The sequence below is a fragment of the Aedes albopictus genome, chromosome 3 (genome assembly GCF_035046485.1).
Source record: "Aedes albopictus strain Foshan chromosome 3, AalbF5, whole genome shotgun sequence".
Classification (NCBI taxonomy): domain Eukaryota; kingdom Metazoa; phylum Arthropoda; class Insecta; order Diptera; family Culicidae; genus Aedes; species Aedes albopictus.
In genome coordinates this window covers 407,014,809-407,037,302 of record NC_085138.1, presented here as the reverse complement: position 1 = coordinate 407,037,302, position 22,494 = coordinate 407,014,809, and the positions used below count along the sequence as shown (strand labels likewise).

The 22,494-nt window shown below is 36.5% G+C and overlaps 2 protein-coding genes across 2 annotated transcripts in view; both read left to right on the top strand.

Moving 5' to 3' along the window:
- Positions 1-22,494, top strand: part of LOC109403726 (sodium-dependent transporter bedraggled) — a 358,384-nt gene that overhangs the window by 264,318 nt on the left and 71,572 nt on the right. The gene's annotated exons all lie outside the window — the stretch shown is intronic.
- On the top strand, positions 10,272-12,184 carry LOC109426414 (probable cytochrome P450 9f2). The gene is made up of 2 exons (XM_029876208.2): positions 10,272-10,570; positions 10,627-12,184. Exons 1-2 carry the CDS (start codon positions 10,356-10,358, stop codon positions 12,026-12,028), a joined length of 1,617 nt encoding a protein of 538 aa, XP_029732068.2. The 5' UTR covers positions 10,272-10,355; the 3' UTR covers positions 12,029-12,184.

Here is a 22,494-nt window from a genome sequence, read left to right as displayed (position 1 = left end):
GTCCCTGCACGGAATTTCACAAATTCCTGACTGCTCATCTCGGGGAACCTTATCTTTCAGATTGCATAGTAGTTCACGTAACGTGTTGGTGCTTTTGTGCACTACTTGCAATCCATGTCGTTGAAGTTTAGATTTTATTGGGTTGTTTTCTTTAGGGTAGAACGGTAGGCTAATCCTTTTTGTTTGTCCTGTTATTGGCTCCAGCGTTGTTATGTTCTGACGGTGTTTTATTGCGTTTGTGTTTTTGTAGATATTTGTCTACGAAAGTTCTGTTGTATCCATTAACCTCGGCTGCAGCGTAAATTCGTAAAGGAGATATAAAAACAGACCACGCACCCACCCACAGATATAAAAACAGACCACATACTGATGAATAATTTACACTGGCGTTATTGAGTACACTTTTATGAACAAACATTTCTAGATTGAGTTTAAATAAGGGCCAAAAGTAACATAAGAGAGTTCTCTTCATCGACTCTCTCTTCTGCAAATTTAAGTGACAAAAAAAAATTAATGCAAATTCAATCGAACTTTTTTACACTCAGACGCTAGATTGCATTCCAACCTAGCGATTTATGACCAAAAAGTGCAACCATACTTGCATCTTGTCACTTTAATTTGAAGAAGAGAGAGTCGATGAAGAGAACTCTCTCATGTTACTTTCGCCCTTATTTAAACTCAATCTAAATTTGTAATGCGCGTACGCTGAAAATAAGCCTAATCATATAAATGGTTAGAATCTATAAATGGCCGCAATGGGCAATAGTTTGTTTTGATCAAGTTATTAGCAAAAGAGAGAGAATCGACGAAGAGAAATCGATCGAGTCAGTGAGGCGCGAATGAAAAACCGTTGTCGGATTATTTATTTTTGCTCAACACATTCGAGGTTTAAAGTGTAGGCTGTAGGGCAGGCGTTATTAGATTCTTGAAAGGATTAAACAGTTTTTGGTATTTGCTCACGCGGACTTCATACTAAATACGCTTTTTTCAACTGCTGTCTGTAGGTGATAAGCATCGTGCCATATCTTGATCACAGTAAACAAATAGACAAACTGGTTGAATTTGTATTAAGATTGGAACATTCGACAGCGCCAAAAACTGAAAATGTAAAAATGCAAAAAAAATCTTTAGTCAGTCCTTTCACAGAGCTCATCGAACGGGTGTTGTAGTTTACACTCGCTACGTCGTCGGCTGAGTGCAATATAGAATCAGTATTTTGCAGATTTACTAGAGATCGATAGTAGGTATCAAGTGCATCCGGTTAGTGTCAACATTGTTCCGATTTATAAAGTGTAAACCAAGGGGACGGCATCCTATTTTTTCACTATGGAGTTTGACAGGTTGGATTGTGCCTCCTTACGTGGAGCATAAATTTATGCTCCAGCCAAAATATTCACCAACACAGTCGTGAAATTTGAATGTTTACCTTTTTTACGAGGGGTATCGGTGCAAAACGCTCACATCACATTAGATCTCATAAAAGTGTTGATCATGAAAAAGCTGCATTATTTGATAATTTTCAATTTGAGAGTGTCGATGTTTAGGTAAAGTTCCTACAGAGAGTGATAATTCTTTGTGAAAAGTCACACAATACCTCTTTTTGCAAACTTTGTTCGCCAAAGTGCTAGACTGGATCAAAATTAAATGGCAGAAAATAAAAGTAATAATATTTCATGGATCACACCCTCCAGGATTATGTCTAAGGGTGAGAAGAACAATCAATAAAAGTTTCAGTTCGATCGATTAATAACCATGCTGGTGCAAATGTGTTTAAGCGCGGGATTTTCAATCAGTTTAACGGTTTTAATATGCGGGATTTTCAACCGAAATATTTGGAAAATTGGTCTACTATTGACTCCCGATGTATTACTTTGGGTTTAGTTCAAAATGAAGAAAACAGCAGTTAATATCCTAATGTTAACCCGTCCAGAAAATTATATCAAGTTTATATCATATTGTGTTATGATGTTACAATATTTTTCTTTAACTTTTTATGTTATAAACTAGATGCAAGATGATGTTTGATTTTTCAAACAAAAGACTAGTGATCATCCAATCCGTCATATATTTGGTTGAAAATGCCATGTGAACCTTAATTCATTTGCGCCAGCCTAGCGGCTAACTAATTGAGCTGAAAGATTCATTGATTGATAGGCGCATTCCCGGGAGGGGGTGCCCAGTGGAACTTTGTGACTTTTGTGTTTTTGGGCCGGTCTAATGGAGCACTTCAAATTCCTTTTAAATACTACACCTACATCTTAGTGCATAACTTTTTTCCACCCCTCTACGACAGTCACTCCAGTTTTTATTTTCGAGACCTACTGCGTACCGTTTTACTCGGAGAGCAACATGGTCGTAGCAGGCTTGATCAGCATCTCTACTGTGTGTGGCCTACTTCTAATACGGTTTGGTTATATTTGTGGAATTATAAGCTTCGTATTTAAGGATATTTTTCGGTCTAACTGCAGCTTACAATAATGCAAATAAAACGACATAATAGTTTCATCTCGATTATATTGGAAAACAAAATTATTGCAGATTTTGTTAGGTTGTTAGAATGATTTTTGTAGCAACAGTTGTTTTAAAACATGTATCATCAGATGATATAATGATATTATATTATATTATATTATATTATATTACATTATATTATATTATATTATATTATATTATATTATATTATATTATATTATATTATATTATATTATATTATATTATATTATATTATATTATATTATATTATATTATATTATATTATATTATATTATATTATATTATATTATATTATATTATATTATATTATATTATATTATATTATATTATATTATATTATATTATATTATATTATATTATATTATATTATATTATATTATATTATATTATATTATATTATATTATATTATATTATATTATATTATATTATATTATATTATATTATATTATACTAGCTGTCCCGGCAAACTTTGTCTTGCCCGGTTGTGGTGGTTTGACAACTGTTGAGGTCATTGCAGCACCGCACTCTAGATTGGTTTTATTGCGATCGTGTTAAATTTCTTCCCAACTCATAAAAAATCAGTAATTTCACAATTTTCCTACTTTTTTAGTTGATTTTCTTAACTTTTACTACTTATAAACACAGCCACCATGAATACAAATCAAACCATGCAAGAGTCATCCTGATCGGTGCACCAGTTTGTGAGTTTTGTTGCCTCAAAGGGACTTCGAACTCATTTTTATATATATAGATTATATTATATTATATTACATTATATTATATTATATTATATTATATTATATTATATTATATTATATTATATTATATCTATATATATAAAAATGCAGTGGCATACGTGGGACCGCGCATAACTTGCGAACGGATGGTCCGATTTGGGTCGTCTAAGTTTTGTTCCGTTAGTTTTCACCCAAGGAAGGTTTATGAGGCAAAAAACATGGGAAAATTGAGAGTTTTTGAAAATTGGGGTTTTATACCTTTTGAACGGTGATTTGGGCTTGGCTAGGGACTTGAAACGTCAAAAAACGCAGTAGGCAAGACAAAGTTTGCCGGGTACAGCTAGTTATATTATATTATATTATATTATATTATATTATATTATATTATATTATATTATATTATATTATACTAGCTGTCCCCGGCAAACTTTGTCTTGCCTACTACGTTTTTTGACGTTTCAAGTCCCTAGCCAAGCGCCCAAGTCCCCGGTGGAAAAGGTATAGAAAATCGATTTTCGAAAACTCTCAATTTGTCCATGTTTTAGGCCTCATAAACCTTCCTTGGGTGAAAACTAACACAACAAAACTAAGACGACCAAAATCGGACCTTCCGTTCGCAAGTTATGCGCGGTCCCACGTATGCCACTGCATTTTTATATATATGGATTATATTATATTATATTATATTATATTATATTATATTATATTATATTATATTATATTATATTATATTATATTATACTATATTATATTATATTATAGTATATTATATTATATTATATTATATTATATTATATTATATTATATTATATTATATTATATTATATTATATTATATTATATTATATTATATTATATTATATTATATTATATTATATTATATTATATTATATTATATTATATTATATTATATTATATTATATTATATTATATTATATTATATTATATTATATTATATTATATTATATTATATTATATTATATTATATTATATTATATTATATTATATTATATTATATTATATTATATTATATTATATTATATTATATTATATTATATTATATTATATTATATTATATTATATTATATTATATTATATTATATTATATTATATTATATTATATTATATTATATTATATTATATTATATTATATTATATTATATTATATTATATTATATTATATTATATTATATTATATTATATTATATTATATTATATTATATTATATTATATTATATTATATTATATTATATTATATTATATTATATTATATTATATTATATTATATTATATTATATTATATTATATTATATTATATTATATTATATTATATTATATTATATTATATTATATTATATTATATTATATTATATTATATTATATTATATTATATTATATTATATTATATTATATTATATTATATTATATTATATTATATTATATTGTATTATATTATATAACGATATAATGAAATAATAAAATTTCCCAAAATACCTCCAACTAAAACAAATATATGGCAGATTCAGATACAATCATAACAAAATTATATCAACACTCCTTTCAAATCTCCTGGGGCAGATGGGATTTATCCTATTTTGCTTCAGAAGGGATTTGATTTGATCTTTTCAAATATGTTTTGAAACAACTACTTGTTTGCAGTTTTGCTTCAGGATATATTCTCAAATCTTACTGTAAAGTTTATTCCGAAAGTGGGTCGTGCGTCGTATGAAGAAGCAAAGTGCTTCAGATCTATCAGTTTGACCTCTTTTCTTCTGAAATGCTTGGAACGCATTGTCGATTATCACATCCGTGATGTTCATCTGGCCTATGTGCCTCTTTATGTGAACCAACATGCTTACCAATCTGGAAAGTCCACTGTGACTCTTTTACAGAAAGTTGTTTACGATATTGAGAAGGCATTCGCTCAAAAGCAATCCTGATTGGATGTTTTCTTAGATATCGAGGGTGCCTTTGACAACGTGCCTTTCGAAGCCACGGGTCAAGGTATATCTCCAATGATTTCCAATTGAATTTACCAAATGCTTAAAATCCGACATCCCTTCTCGACATTGCGTCAAGCGGCGATTAGGAAATTGAGTGTTTGTGGATGCCCCCAAGTGGGAGTCTTCGGCCCCAGGAGATGTCCTGTAAGGAGGATTCCCTAAAGAATCATTTGGACAATTGTCTATGAGTTTTTTGGAGAATTATCTCACTGCCTGGAAGAATTGCTCAAGAGTTTTTGGTGGTATCCTCAATATTTTTTTTAAGAAATTTTCCATGGAATTCCAGTAACTTTCGATAGCAAAAACGGCGAAGTTTCTCGATTATTTGATGAATTCCCGAATCTCTGAATAATCTACAACGTATCCTTTGTCAAATTCGTTAAGAATATGTGGAGAAATTCCTCGAAAAATCTCTGAAAAAATCTCAATGAAATTTCTGGAGAGTTTCTGATGGAATTCCAAAATGAATAATGGGCTTTGTAGGCTGCGATTAGCGGTGCCAGTCGTTCAGGTGTCTCGTAAGCCTCGAAGTGTGGGTTCGATTCCCGCTCCAGTTGGGGAAAACTTTTTGTCAAACGGAAAATTCTCCACTGGGCCACTGAGTGTTATGTGTGTTGTCCGTTGTCTAATGTTAGTGCTTGCTCAGTCTGAAGACGGTGTAGTGTCTTTTTTAAAGACTTCTCTCAAGAGTCCATTAAACGGGCAAATATATTTGTCATTGTAGACCGACATTTATCCAAGGTTGTCATGATACACGTTGTGTTGCTCATGTGTTGGGCTTGTTTGGCCAAATATTTGTCATCATAGCAAACAGTCTAATGGCACCTTAAGGATCCATAGAGAACTTTTCCAAGAAAATTCCGATAAAATTCTTGGAAATATTCCCGATGGAACTCCTGGATGAATTCCTCATTGCATTGCTAGAGAAATTAGAATTTTCGGGTGAATCATTCAAGGAACTTCGCAAGGAATTATTGAAGGAGTGTCCCAATGAAATTCCCGACATGATTTCTCGACGAATCCCAGGTAAAATTGTCGTTGAAATACCTGAAGAAATTGAGGAAAAACTTCAAAATCCTTATAAATTGAGCATTATGGAAAAAATGACATAAAAATAGTTTTTTTAGATATTTTAACACTTGCCAAATAAATTAAATCAAATTTGGTTTCCTGAACTACCTCCAAACTTTATTTTCGGGATTCATAACTATGATTTACTGACTTTTATTTCTTTTATTTTTCAACTCATGTGAGCATTTTTCTTTTTGTTTGGTAAAAGTACCGAAAATCGTCTAGCTTTCTTAAAAACTATGCGTGTGACCTCCGAATAATTTTTGATTGAGTTTTTGTGACTAGAAAAAATGTTTGTAAGACCATAAGGGTAAGCAAGTTAACGTTTCGACACTTTTTTCTATTTTGGGACGCCCTTATATAGCATCCGTTACACTTTCATACTGTGTAATTCAATTAAATGGGATCAGTGCGATAAATTGATCAAGAATATCTCACATACAAAAAGATTTTTAAAGTATCGATGTTGCAATGTATCTCCAGGAACTTTCCTAAGAATTTTCAAAGCAAACCGGCTGTGATTGTTTATGATTTTTCTGGGAGTTTTCATCAAATCATTTATTAGTTAGCCATAGAATCTGAGATATATTAGAAATAAGTTCTGAAAAACATGTCTAAACACCTCTCCAGAAATTTCGGTACAATTTTCACCGAAAACCATAGCGATGGTCCACCAGGGATCAACACAGGGCTTCGTTGAGGTTTTGGAAAGTGAACCACATGTGCGAAAAATACCAAAACTCGCGTCGGAAAACACATTTATATTTTTAAGTAGTTTACACGTCGCACCAATTTATTTCCAAAAAGTGCACCGCGAGACAAATGGTCTGAAAACCCCTGCCTTATAGAAACCAATTGGCTCGATAGCTTAGTAGGTAAATCACTTGTCTTACGTATAAGGGTCCTGAGTTCGAATCAAACCTGAGCTGTTGTTTTTTTTCCTATTTCAACCAATACATGTGTACGTTTGAGTTATTTGAAAATCATAATTAACCACACGGATTGGTATACCGAAAATACGCACTTTGAATGAGTAATGATATTTTGTTTTTTTTACACTCACACTTTTTAAACAGTAATGAACAATGAGGCCCCGTACATTTCATTCGAGTCGTTGTTCAGAAAAAGCGACGCTGGAGAAACAAAATTTCGTTGAAATGCGTTTTAAAGGGTCAAAATCTACTTCGTCATATGCTATAATTCCCGTCATATCAGAGGAAAAATGAACAAAAATCACGGATAGTTTAACTTAGTTTCACCAATGACACAAAGATGGAAGCATAAAGATATCGACTATCAATAACCAAGCTGTATAGCACTAGAAATCGGATAAATCTATTGAATTTTACATTTAAATCCACTTACGACTAAATGTATTCCTTATTTTGGAATGTAAAGGAGTTGACCGACTTTTTGAATTCACAATTAGAGTTGTTTTATAATTTATGGCCATTTTGTGTACCATAGTGTCTTCTTGAAAGTATGCCGGAAATTGAATTCATGTTGCGCCGAGAATAGAATTGGAGTATACGGAAATTGACTTCGAAGAATAATTATTTGATCATATATTGAAAGAAACTGTTGTGGTTTTACAATAAACTATTACATTAGTTGAAAGTTTATTCATGAATTAGTGTTTTGGTATTGAATTGGCTATGAGGTAGTAAGCACAGTGCAAGAAAACACTTGATAATTATTATAACACTATTGAAAATGAAACTAAACCCTTATTTGGCTTCTTCTATTCGTATAAGCTATTTCACCAAATTAAAGTTTTTAATGCTAATTCATTGGATTTACATATTTATCTGGGTGTAGACCTTTGAAACATCGAGCATCGAAAATATATGTCATTTTATTTTGCACCGAAGAATGTAAGGCCAAAAAAACATTTATCATCGTTACATCGTGCTAAAGTATTTTTAGCGACGGGCTTGGTGGTCTAGTGGCTACCGCTTCTGATTCGTATGCAGAAGGTCATGGGTTCAATCCCTGGCCCGTCTTTTTCATCCTACTTTCTATCTTTCTATCCACTTTCTCTCGCTCTCTCTTCTCTACATATACAACTCATGTATATTTATATGTTCATAGCCATCGCTAGAACCAGCAACGAATTGAAAAAAAAAGTCGTTTCCCTCCCTTCCAACTTCCACTAACAGCATAGTGTATATAACGCCTATAAGTTATGCAACCAAAGCGTGCTGTGCCGCTTGACCTTATTCACCTTATTCACCACACAATCTATCACGAATACTATAAAATAACCCTTTCCATGGATCGCATCACCGACCCAACGGTGACTCCCAGATCTCCCATCCTTTCCGTCTAACAAATACCCCAGTCCGTGCTGCGTTGTGGGGACGCAGAGTGCTCTCGGTCTCTAGTAGCAACAACCAGTACACTCTAACATTCCTTTCCCTTCCCAGCTGACTATAAGGACTTGGCCGGCGCCGTTATTGATCAAATATGCATGAGCTGCTAAAATTGCACTTTGAGAATAAGTGGAATGTCCCAGCCCCTTATTCAGTTGGATCTCAGTGCAACTGGTACCAGTTCAGATCAATCACGGAGGAGCAACCATTGACATGTATAGTCAGAATTGATCGATCGTTTGATCGTTACATCGTGCTAAAGTATTTTTATTTTCTTACAAAACAGTGCCCGAAAATCAATTCGCCTGAAGAGTTGGGTATCATCGATGGAATGATTATCGATCGATGTATGATGATGCAGGATGATGATCACGATGACTGAAATGGTGGTAGGGCGTACGTAGTTCCTCGTAATCCACAGCCAATAATAAAACGATCTGTTCATTTGTATCTTTTTTTTTTTTTGTTTTTTAATTAAATCCATCTGTCCTTCACGAATTCTGTCACAAAACTGATTCTCGTTTTATTATATGATAACAGTTAACCCCGGTAATTTGACAACAATCATTTTCTAATGAGCGGGGTAACAAGGAGTACTAGACTCTCTCTGTCATCGTCTCCCGATGCAATGACATTATTGAGAAAAGCACTTCTGCACAGACGCATTCCAATACTGGTTGTTTTAGCATGTTTAGCCGCAAAACACCATGGATTAGGGATCGCTTGACTACCCGGATAGAGGAAAAAGCTCAATAATAGCATATTTTGCTAGTGATATCAAAATTTGATATTGATATAAAAGATCTCAAAATAATATCTTAAATTTACTCCTGGAACATCATCATCAGATCATATTGAGATCTTGTAAGATATAACCAATAGCAGCGAGCTATTCGTTCGATCTTGAAATATCAAATTTTGATATTGTGCAGATATTTTAGGAACATTTTTCAGATATTATATTCAGTTTTTTTATCTCTTATATCAATCAAACCAATATTTGATTGTCAGTTCTTCACCTCTACCCGGGTAGAAGACTTTTACCACTGGAACAGGGGATCAGTAGCAGTATCCTACCCAGTTGAACCAACATCTACTGACTCTACGCAGCTATCTAGGCTTCATACAGGTCCGAACTGTCCGAAAAGAGTGCATATTTCTTCTTTTGTGTTAAATAATAAACTACAACAATTAAATTAAAAAAAAAACTTTTTCGGTGCAACGGTTCTACAGCGTGCAAAAAAAATATATTTCACAAGGCACGCGTCACATTGCACAGTTCTCCACTAGGACGGGCGACTTACTTGCTCACAGTCACAACACAAGCGCGTAAGACCGAGATGATTCACCGCCTGCTTCGATCCAACCAACGTAGTATTGTCTATCCGGTTGGAATCAGGACAGACATTCAATCAAAAATTGCCATTTCCTTGGACCACAAGTGTCGCATCTGTTTCGCATCTACTGCGCTGTGTTGCTGACAACAACGGGAAGGATGCGCACTACTTTTAACATGATTCAAAAACGTCGCGAGTTGGGTCGCGTCGCGACTTGATTGTGCGAAGTCCGGTTTGGTGGCGGCCCGACAATATATTGAATACTCGAGCGGCTCGAGTCGAGCCCAGTGCGCGACGTCGCTTTGGTTTGAGGTGTCGCGGTCTACTTGGATCGGTGTGAAAATGTGGGAAGCAGATTTGTTCACGGCAATCGCTGTGGGAGCGCTCGTCCTAGCGGTTTATCATTACATCGCGAAGCGGTATCAGTACTTTCTGACAAAGCCGGTGCCATGCGTGAAGCCGACGTTCCTGTTGGGCAGTAGCATACCACTGTTGACCCGAGATCGGGATATATCCAGCTATATTCGAACGCTGTACGATGCTTATCCGGATGCCAAGTGAGTTATTTTGACAATACAAAGCGTAACTTTAAAATTGATAAGGAACCTTTCAGAATGGTGGGATTCTACCACTTGACACAGCCCGTCTACATGCTCCGGGATCCGGAAACCATCAAGACCATAACGGTGAAGGATTTCGACCATTTTACCGATCATACACCCACGATGGCTGGTACGAGTGAAGAGGGTAACGAAAACTCATTACTCGGTAACACGCTGTTTGCGCTTCGAGGACAGAAGTGGCGGGATATGCGTGCGACGCTGAGTCCGGCCTTCACCGGGAGCAAGATGCGACACATGTTCGAGCTGGTGGCGGAGTGCGGTCAATCGATGGCGGCGTTCTTGGCCGCGGAAGCGAAACCCGGTAAGAGGCTGGAGCTGGAGATGAAGGATACTTTCACGAGGTTCGGAAACGATGTGATCGCGACGGTGGCCTTTGGGATCAAGGTGGACTCGATGCGGGATCGCGAAAACGACTTCTACATGAAGGGAAAGCAATTGACGAATTTCGAGAGATTTTCGGTAATCTTCAAGGTTATGCTGATGAGCGCCATGCCTTCTTTGGCGAACAAGCTAGGAGTAGATCTAGTTGATGCGGAAGCCGCAAAATACTTCACGCGAATGATCATGGAGAATATGAAGCAACGTAAGGCGCATGGAATTGTGCGGAACGATATGATCCAGATATTGATGGAGGTTCGCAAGGGTGCTCTGAGGCACGATGAGAGCGAAAAAGATACAAAGGATGCAGGATTTGCTACCGTCGAGGAATCGAAAGTCGGAAAATCGACGCACTCGAGGATATGGAAGGACAATGAGTTGTTGGGACAGTGCTTCATCTTCTTTTTCGCGGGATTTGAGACTGTGTCTACGGGTTTGACATTCCTGACATACGAATTGGCACTCAATCCGGAGATCCAACAGCGATTGTACGAAGAAGTTATGGATACTGAATCGAACCTCGATGGAAAGCCACTGACCTACGAAACGCTTCAGAAGATGCAGTACATGGACATGGTCGTATCCGAGAGTCTGCGCAAATGGCCACCAGCCGTCTTGGCGGATCGTTACTGTACGAAAGACTACCACTACAAGGACAGCGCTGGATCGTTCGTGATCGAGAAAGGAAAGTCTATCTGGATTCCTTCAATCGCTATTCACAACGACCCTCGATACTACCCCAACCCAGAAAAGTTCGATCCGGAACGGTTCAGCGAAGAGAACCGGGCGAATATCAATCCGTACGCCTATATGCCGTTTGGAGCCGGACCGAGGAACTGCATCGGATCACGGCTAGCACTGATGGAGATGAAGCTGATCGTGTATTACTTGTTGCGTGATTTTAGTCTCGAATCCACTGAAAGGACGCAGATTCCTCTGCGGTTGGTCATGAATGGATTCAACTTGCAGAGCGAAAAGGGTGTTCGGCTGAAGTTTAAGCCAAGGTCGTTGTAAGTCGAGTTCCAATAACTAATACTTCAACAAATTGGGGCAGGAAATGAAATAATACATGAAACATTGCTACATTCGCTAACCGAAAATAAAGAAATTTGTGGGAGTAAACCGTTTATGTATTAAGAAGTGGTGTAAATATAGCAGCAAAAAATGAAAGTAGTATAAAACGAGCTCACCACTTTATCTAAAACGTATCCATTCGTACGCCTTTTGACGCAGTATTTTATAACCATAGATGCACCGGATGTGATGAAAGTTATTCATCCCGTTGGACGCATCATTTCAAATATAGCGAATTTGAATGAAATTGATCCAAACAAGTTAAATCTACCCCATCGAAGCTGCTTACAAACAAAATCGATTGGATTGTAAATGTATACTGCCCTATACTGAAAGCAAATACCTCGAAATTATCATATACAGTATCGGACAATAAAAATGCACCAAAGCCGCTCTTCCGTTAAACTAGTCAAATTTAGTTTTTCATATCCCAGTCATTTCTCAACCGATTGATTGCATTTTTCTGTGATGAAATACAAAACATCTCGATTTTTCAAATATTCAATAGTTTTGAAAAATCGAAATGTTTCGAAAGTTCGGTAGTAACTATTGCTGCAATAGTTACAGACGATTGTATGTTGACAATGAAAATGCACCATGACCAAAAATTGTATGGCAAAAAGTGCTGATGTCAAATCATGTTGGTTTCTTCAGACAATCATTCATGTATGTCGATGTAAAACAAAAATTGGATTTAGACGTTTTCAGATGTTTTATGATGTGCAAAACATTAGATTAGATATACGATTAAGAGTATTCGGGAAATATTTTTCTTGTGTGATGATGAATGATTGTACATAAGAAAAACGTTTGACAACGTCAGGTTTTGTTGTTTCAGATTATATTCTTGATATCTAAAAAACGTTTGATTTCCTGAAGTATACATTATGTTACCTTGCATAAACACATCTGAGTCGTAATGTTTTCTAATGTTAAACATCAGAAGTACATCAAACCTTGACGTTGATGTAAACATCGAAATATAATGTCAGGCTAATGTAAATTTTTATTCGGGATGACGTAACCACGTTTTGAAATGACTGAGATATGGCAAATCGAAGTTGTCTAGTTTGTATGGGGAAACGGCTTTAGTGCATTATTATTGTCCGATACTGTACATACCGGCGGCGTCGAGGTAATCAAAACAAACAAAATTATCATCATCGCAGTAGGCGGTTGTTCAAACATGCCGGCATTCGCATGCAAGGCGTTCGCAGCAGGCCGTGCGAACATATATACATATATCTACGTACAGAGAGAACCGAGAAAATATTGGAACCAGTGAATTACCTGATCACAGTTCATCCAGCATACCCATTTAGGCATAAAGACGGTAAGCAGAAGGACATTTGGCATTGTAATTTTGCCTGAACCTATGTGGAATTTTTGCCTAACATTATTCGACAAGATTCATCACTAATCTTCTCACAATTATACTAGATACTCCTAAATTTTTATTTTGTAATTTGAGAATTATTTGTTGAAGTTTCCCAATTCACAAATCTCTGAATTCGTTTAAAATATACGTGTTTATGAGCGAGATAATTTTTCGGCAATAGCAGTCTGAGTGATAAGCAAACACAGTTGTTGCTCCTACGTCCGACGTTTCGGATATATTTATGTATATATTCAGACGATATCTGAAAGAATCCGAAAAAAATCTCCAGGAGGAATCCCGGAAGTAACTCCTGGAGGGGTGTAGCGGGAGACGTTACAGGCGTTAGTGGCACAGAAAAAATACTCAACAGGGATCGCTGCTGCACTGACAAACCGCTTGTCACCGAACAACTGTAACTGCAATAGATGAATTGTCAAACGGAGAACGAAGATGAAATGTGTAGAAGAACGACAGCAAATGAAATGTGGTCTGTGCGAATTTGTTATGAAAATGACTAGTTTCTAATTAAATTGAATTTATTGAATTTGAAACTATAAAGAAGATTAGGTTCCTAAAATTTACATAAAAATACCTTAAAGTTGAATGAGTTATCATGCAAATATTTGTTACTTCCTATAAATGTGCTTATCATCAATAATACTTACATTTCTAGGTTAGTTTCATGCACAGCTTTCACCTATGTTAGTCGAATTGACTTAAATTATTTGCTAAAGCTTTCCTACCGATATACAGTAAGTAATTGATAAATCTCATGATTATACTCATGACTCAGATATAAAACAAACTTATACTAGGTGGACAGACTAAGAACACCGTAAAGGACGGCTACAAAGACGTAGAGGACGTAGACCGTAGAGAGAGGTCACAGATTTGTGAGTATTCATGTAGTGTCAGTACGGAAGTTATGTATTTACATCTCCAAAATTATGTTTTAGCTTTAAAGCCTATTCCCAGTCGCTGAAATACATTGGAATTGCTATAAGAACTGTGCCGAATTCTTCCTCGTCTTGCGCCGTACCCACAAGGGGTTTTGAAAGAATGTCGAAATGAATTCCTGGAGCAATTTCGGAATAAATATCTGCGTGAATTCCGGACGAAATATCTGAAGGAAACCCGAAAGGAACCGCTAGAGGAATCCCGCAAGGAGCTTCTTTAGGAAACCCAGAAAGAAGTTCTGGTGGATGTTCCAAAGATATTCCGCTTGAAATCACTGGAGAGATATTCGAAGAAACTCCTGGTGGAAGAGAGAAGAAAACCCTGAAGGAAACCATGGATTGACTCCTAGAAGAACCTAAGATGAAACTCCTGGAGAAACCTCAGAAGGAATTTTCGAAGGAATCTTAAAAGGAATTCCGTAAGTAATTCTTGGAGGAATCTCTGAAGGAACCCGTGGAGGAATACAAGGAGGATTTCTCAAATGGAATCCTAAAAAGAATTTTAGGAGACATTCCAAAAGAAAGTGCTCCTTGGAACAGGAACGGTTTTAATATTCTCCTGTAGCAGCAGCTGTGGTATACCATTATTTATGTCATTTAATTCCAATAATGCAGATATTCAATGCATTCCATAATATAGATCTCGATCAATCATGAGAGTCCGTACGCACCAGAATGCGAAAAGCTTTTCCACGCGCGTGAACTACTTATTGAAATGATTTCGATCACACAGGTCATTTTGACATGCACGAAAAAGACGGATACCTAATGCTAATATATTCTACTTTATCGATCCTTTTGCCGTTCTTTTCATGCTCATGTTATTGAGCTTCTCGAGAATTTTTAGCATTTCGACAAGTTTCTCTTCGACCTCTAGGTTGCGCGCCAGGGTATAATGTGTGTTGGGCACTTTGCGACGATTAACTCAAATCCGCACACCAGCGCACAATTTGCGCGCCGATTGCCTATGCGCCAAGTTTTTCACTAGCCAAATCACTATTAATCAGTGGTTTAATGAAGTAAAAGCGTTGTTACCGTCAATAATATCTTTTTTGTACATTATTTCCAGACATAAAGACGTTCAATCTTTTAGACAAAAAATGAAACCGAACCCTAAGAGAGATAGAGCTCTTGGCGCGAACCATTTTGACACTTGTTTATTTACATTTTGTATGGCGCACAGCCCGGCGCATGGGCTGTCGGCGCACCAGTTGTTGGCCAGTATGCGGATTTCAGAAAAGATTCGCAATAAATCTGTCGAAATGACCTGAAAGTTGTCAATCATTTGGAGGTAATATTCGTTGGTGAATCTATGGTGTAATTCTATTTACACCAACGAACCTAAAACCTAACCTCAAAATGACTGACAACTTTCAGGTCATTTTGACAGATGTAACATGAGCATGAAAAGGACGGCAACAAGATCGATAAAGTAGAATATATGATCCGTCTTTTTCGTACATATATGTGGTCTGTCAAAATGACCTGAGAAGTGTCAAACATTTGCTAGCTTTGTTCGTGTAATGAAGAATAAAGACTAGTCGTGAAAGTTGACAAAATTTCAAACCGCAAACAACAACGCCACGAAACGGCGAACACTTTATCATGGTGCGCTATGATAACGACGATTAACATGTTTTGCCTTTCTCGTACCGTGAGGTCGCCATTGACCGCTCATTTAACGGCATTTTCGTAAAGTATATGACATTAAAAATCGACGATTGCGAATATTGCACTTTAATTTACGTTAACAACTCAACAATTATGTTGTTTTTATAGAAAAAATATAAAACGATTGTAAAATATGTTTACAACCGAAAAAATAAAAATTCAACTGTGTTATCTCTTGGCTCCTATTACCGCTCATGCATCCATTCACCGCTCATGATGGATCCATTCACCGCTCACTGGATTATTTTTTCATGGAATCACAGAAACTATTCATTTATAAAAACAAAATAACTTTTATTTACCAAAGTATTGATGATTCATGATGTTCAGTTCATCCTGTTTTGTCAAAATGGAATCTTTAACGGGTTTTACCTGTTGGATGTTTTTTCCGCTGTTTGCCCTGAACAGTTCCTATGATGTCCTGCAGCGCAGTGTGAGAAATATTTTTTGAGAACGTGATTTCAGGTACACCCATATAAAAGCTTGGTGAAATGAAAGTTTTTTAATGTGGCAGCATGTTACATTCACTTTTGTTACGATACTTCACTAACATTTGATCATTTTTGTATGATTGGCCCAAAATGAGCGGTGAATGGGGCATGAGCGGTGAATGGCGACCTCACGGTACACCGAAGTGTACTGAAAGGCTATATCTGGAGCTCGATTTGAATAGGTCGTATGTGCTTTTGTCGATTAAAAATTCGATCAGATGAATTCGCTTATTATAGCGAAACCCGTTGAAATTGAGCAAAGTTTATACATACAGCAGAATCCTCACAAAACAGGCTTTCTATTCCATCATTAAAAGTTTGCAAAATATCTGCCATATTGCTACAATAACTAAAATAAACTGATCGAATTTTATATCGACAAAACCACATACGACCTATTTAAATCGAGCTCCAGATATGATCACTCAAAAAACGAATTTCAAATAGAAGGCTCGGAGGGCCAATTCACATATACCAATCAACTCAGCTCGACGAATTGAGATGATGTCTGTATGTGTGTATGTATGTATGTCTGTGCGCAAAAAAGTTCACTCAATTTTAAGGCACTTCCCATTAGCCGATTTTTCGGATTATAGCTCAAATCGAACCGGAATTTTACGGCATTGTTTGAAAATGGTCCGGATCGGTCAAGGCGTTCCGGAGTTATGACCATTTCAGTGATCCGGACCAGCACCGGTATAACTAGTCTTATACAACACTTAATCAAGCCCCATCATGCGGCACATCAAACTGCGGCGATTTTTGTTACCTTAACATGGTTGACGAATTTTGTGCAGTAAGCAAGGCAGTAAGCATCACTGGAGCCCTGAAATTCCGCGATGTTGGCCCAAAATTCAAGATGGCAACATGGTGGCTGTTTAATAAAGTTTTAGGCTCTAAACCATGCAATATGGGTATATTTGGTATGAGGAAGATTTCCGGAGTCCAAAAATGGCGACCACCCCAAGTAACCACGGTGCTGAAGCCTTATTGCATGCAGATATACGGTGTACTTAGAGCAATCATTACTTTACATGCAAACTTAAAGTTGATTTAAAGTGGAAATGGGCAATTATGCGACTGCTTCAAGATTATACCAGTATAATCCTAATTTAATTCTATAATTGCCCACTTCCACTTTAAATCAACCTTAAGTTTGCATGTAAAGTAATGATTGCACTAAATACACCGTATATCTGCATGCAATAAGGCTTCAGCACTGTGGTTACTTGCGACAATATGCACGATGACGGTCTAAAATCCAAGATGGCGGCTCCAAATTTAACATGGCGGCTGTTTAATGGTGTTTTAGGCTCTATAACAATGCAATATGGGTATATTTGGAATGAAGAAGTCTGGACTTCTAAAATCCTAGATGGCGGCTCCAAATTGGGTTTTTAAATTAAGAAAAATTCAACGATTTTATCGATCAAACGATCAACGATCAAATCTGACTATACATGTCAATGGTTGCTACTCCGTTATTGATCTGAGCTGGTACCAATTGCACTGAGATCCAAATGAACAAGGGCTGGGACACTCCACTTATTCTCAAAGTGCAATTTTAGCAGCTCATGCATTTTGGATCAATAACGGCGCCGGCCACTTCCTTATAGTCAGTTGGGAAGGGAAAGTAATGTTAGAGTGTGCTGGTTGTTGCTACTAAAGACCGAGATCACCTCTGCATCCCCACAACCAGCATGGACTGGGGTATTTGTTAGACGGAAAGGATGGGAGATCTGGGAGTCACCGTTGGGTCGGTGATGCGATCCATGGATAGGGGGTTATTTATAGTGTTCGTAAGGTGATAGATTGTGTGGTGAATGAGGTGAATAAGGTCAAGCGGCACAGCACGCTTTGGTTGTATAACTTGTAGGCGTTATATACACTGTGCTGTGAGTGGAAATTGGAAGGGAGGGAAACGACTTTTTTTCAATTCGTTTCTGGTTCTAGCGATGGCTATGAACATATGAATATACATGAGTTGTATATGTAGAGAAGAGAGAGAGAGAGAGATAAAGAGGATAGAAAGATACAAAGTAGGATGAAAAGGGACGGGCCAGGGATTGATCCCATGACCTTCTGCATACGAATCAGAAGCGGTAGCCACTAGACCACCAAGCCCGTCCCTATTAAGAAAAATTCAACGATTTTATATTTTTAAACAAAAGAGCACCTTTATCTAAGCCCCCTTGAATTTTTTTTCAGATTTTTAGAACTTTGTTTTGATATCTAAAATCAATTTCAAAAAGATTTATTCAAATCACCTTTTGACAGCTGGGCAACTGCTTGACAGCTCCGCCCAGTACAAAATCCGACGAGGGGTTTTGACAAATCGCTCCCATACAAACTTCAAATTGATTTTTAAAGAGGTTCCCGGGCTCCAAAATTCATGAAAATTTGGATTTCAGCACAGTTTGGCGTGCAGATTCAGAACATGGAATTATCTCAACATCGCTTAAAAGTCAATTTAAGATGGCGGTTGTTCAATGGACTTTTAGGCTCTTTAACCATGCAATATGGATATATTTGGTATGGGGAAGATATCTGGAGCTCTAAAACCATGCAATATAAATGTATATGGTATGGGTAAGATGCCCGGAGTCCAAACATAGCGACCACAATATCAACGATGACGGTCTAAAATCCAATTTTAATGGTGTTTTAGGCTCTATAACCATGCAATATGGGTATATTTGTTATGAAGAAGAAGTCTGGACTCCATAAATGGCATCCAAGATGGTGGTCTAAAATCAAAGATGGTGGCTTAATATTCAAGATGGCGGCTATTCAATGTTTTTTTTTTTGAAATTCATGCGCTGTGGGTATATTTGGTATGGGGAAGATGACTGGACTAATAAAATGGCGACCAGAATATACAAGATAGCCGTCTAAAATCCAAGATGGTGGCTCCACATTCAATTAGGCAGCTGTTTAATGGAGTTTTAGGCGCTCAAACCAAGCAATATGGGTATATTTGGTATGAAGAAGATATCCGAAGTTCAAAATTGGCGACCAGGATATCCAAGATGGCGACCAGAATATTCAAGATGGCGATCGAAAATCCAAGATCGGCTGTTTAATGGAGTTTTAGGCTCTAAAACCAATGTTCCGATTTTATCACGCCCTCCGCGCGTCAGTCTTTTATTTTTCATTAATTTGCTGTAACATTTAAGAACAAGTGTTTCCCCTCTTCTTAAAGATGAATGTTGAAGGCGCGTTTTGCGACGTTAAAAATATTTGAAACGCGTATAGATTTTGTAGAATATTTAAAAGCAGTTTTAAATAGGGGCGTGATAAAATCGGAACAATACTGTATGGGTATCCCAAGTAACAATCAGCATGCCTTGAAGGTTTATTCATGTTTTATCCTGGTTTTATACGAGCATGTCAAAAAGCTAGTTGTTCTAAATTAGTTTTATGTGGTAGTTTTTTACTTTGAACCTTTGGCGTTCCGTAAAACTATCATATAACTTCTGCTATAAACATCTTCAATTAAAGACTTACAAGTAGACATGAATTGGTTTTATCACTTATTATATACCATTTCAATAAAACTTGCATTTGCGGTTGTTGCCGGAGAGATTTTTTTTTGTAAACAAATACACAAAACTGTGAGGCAATGCATAAAACCAACAAAAGATTTCGTGGCCGTAACATAAACCAAAAAAATGCTGTGATAAAACCGCTAGTTCTATCATGAGCTTAGTTATGACTACCTCAGGAGGGTTGGCCCTATTGGAGGAATCATCAGGAACACAGAGTTTTATCAGAAAAATATGTCGCCTAGCCGGGATAATTCATGTAAATACAGAAAAATTATTACTCAATTTTATGATTTCACGTACAGCTTAAGATCAAATTGAACCATACAACACGTTTCCGTCATTTTATTTTGTCAGAAAAATTACATAATGTCTTTTTAGCTCCGCTATGTTGAAAAAACCTTTTTGCACCCAATTCCACCGAGTAAATTAAATACATTTAACTTCTAAATTATGCATAGTTTGTGTGGCGCACTTAGTTTTTGTCATTATCACAGTCACATTCACCACAAATTTTCCGTGGCATGTCTCCTGACACGTATTAAATAGGAAAACAAATCTGAATTCCATATCTGCATCTTTCCAATTGATGGCTGGATAAACAACCAAGCACAATTTATTCTGACGATCGAACATTGAGAGTGAAAAATAATCAAAACAATTATTTGACAAGTCAGAAGATGGTTTTATTTAGAAGATTGATAGAACTATGATACAACCCGAAATCCTAAGCCGGTTTGCATACGAAGTCCTGTAGACCCTAATAAGACTGGGCCAACTAGCCAGAATGTGAGCTTATTGAGGCATACAAGAACTCGAGAGCATTTTCAAGTCGGCATCAATGGTTTTATGTTTAGGATTTTTGAATCGCTAAAAAACTTTGATAAAATTAAAATTGTTACTTGGGATATTTGGTATTGGGAAGATGTCTGGAGTTCAAAAATTGCGATTAAAATATCCAAGATGACCAAAGTATCTGAGATGGCGGCTCAAAATTAAAGATGGCGGAGTTCAAAAATGGCGACCAGAATACTTAAGAAGGCGTCTCAAAGTTCATGATTGCGGCTGTTTAATTGAGTTTTGGGCTCTAAAACCATTCAAAATGGGTATATCTGGTATGGGGAAGAAGCTTGGAGTCCAAAAATGGCGACCAGAATTTCCGAGGTGCCGGACTTAAATCCAAAATGGCGGCTCAAAATTCAAGATTGCGGCTTTTTTCAAGAGTTTAAGGCTCAAATATCAAGATCTAGAAAAACGATATGGTTTCTGGTGCCATGAAATGGATATCTGTTGAACGTAAGAAAGTGCGATATTCATCAACATGTCATATGAGTTTTGTTGAAATGGGTTTTCGACGGCACGAGAAAGGCGCCATCACCGCTAGGTGGATTGATTAGGGTTTTTGAATTTACTATGACAAAGCATGATCATCACACCACAAACGTTTCTTGAATGCGTTTTGTCCTCCGACGACGCATCAACTGGTTCGATAGCCGAGTGATCAGCATGCAAGCCTGACAATCGCAAAGTCGTTGTTCGAGAGGGGTCGTACACGAATTACGTCACGCCCTTAGGGGGGAGGGGGTTTTGCACAACGTGACGACCCTTACGAAAAATATTAAGGTCCCATACAAAAAGTGTGACATAGGAGGAAGGGTGTGTTGAAAAGGGTCGATTTTTGCGCGACATAATTTGTGTATCACCCCAGACCGGTAGGTGTCATGTTTTAGGAGTTAATATGGTGCCATGGTAACATTGAAAACAATAAAATGTTGAAATGAAACGAAATTACTCAAGATTTTAGCATGAAGGTTGATTTAACCCTGCTGAATTAGAATGTTCAGTGTACTATTTTATATGCATTATATTTTTTTTAAGAAAAATAAAAGTCTAGAAAAAGATAGAGTCTTAACTGTATCTAGTATTCGCTATGTTGACAACCAATTAATTTTAAATCCAGTACATGTTTAAAACAAATAGATTGCTCGTTTTGTAAGTAAAATCAATTCAGTTATCGTATTGAAAACACGTATCGTGAAATTATCATATAAGTATACACAGGTATACCTACCTATAACAAACCGGCGTCATATTAATCAAAACAAACAAAATTATCATCATCACAGTAGGCGGTATCTCACACATGCGGCCGGCATTCGCGTGCACGGCATTCGCAGCAGGCCGTGTGAACATAAAACCTGTTTACAGGGAATCGAGAAAATATTGGGCCAGTAGGCGAATTCCGACGCACAATTTTTTCGAAGAGATGTTTCTCCATTGCTCAAGAAAATTGCATTTCATTTTCCAGCAAGAAAATTTTCATAATTTTGAAGAAATTGTATTTCAGTTTTGAGTATAGAATTCG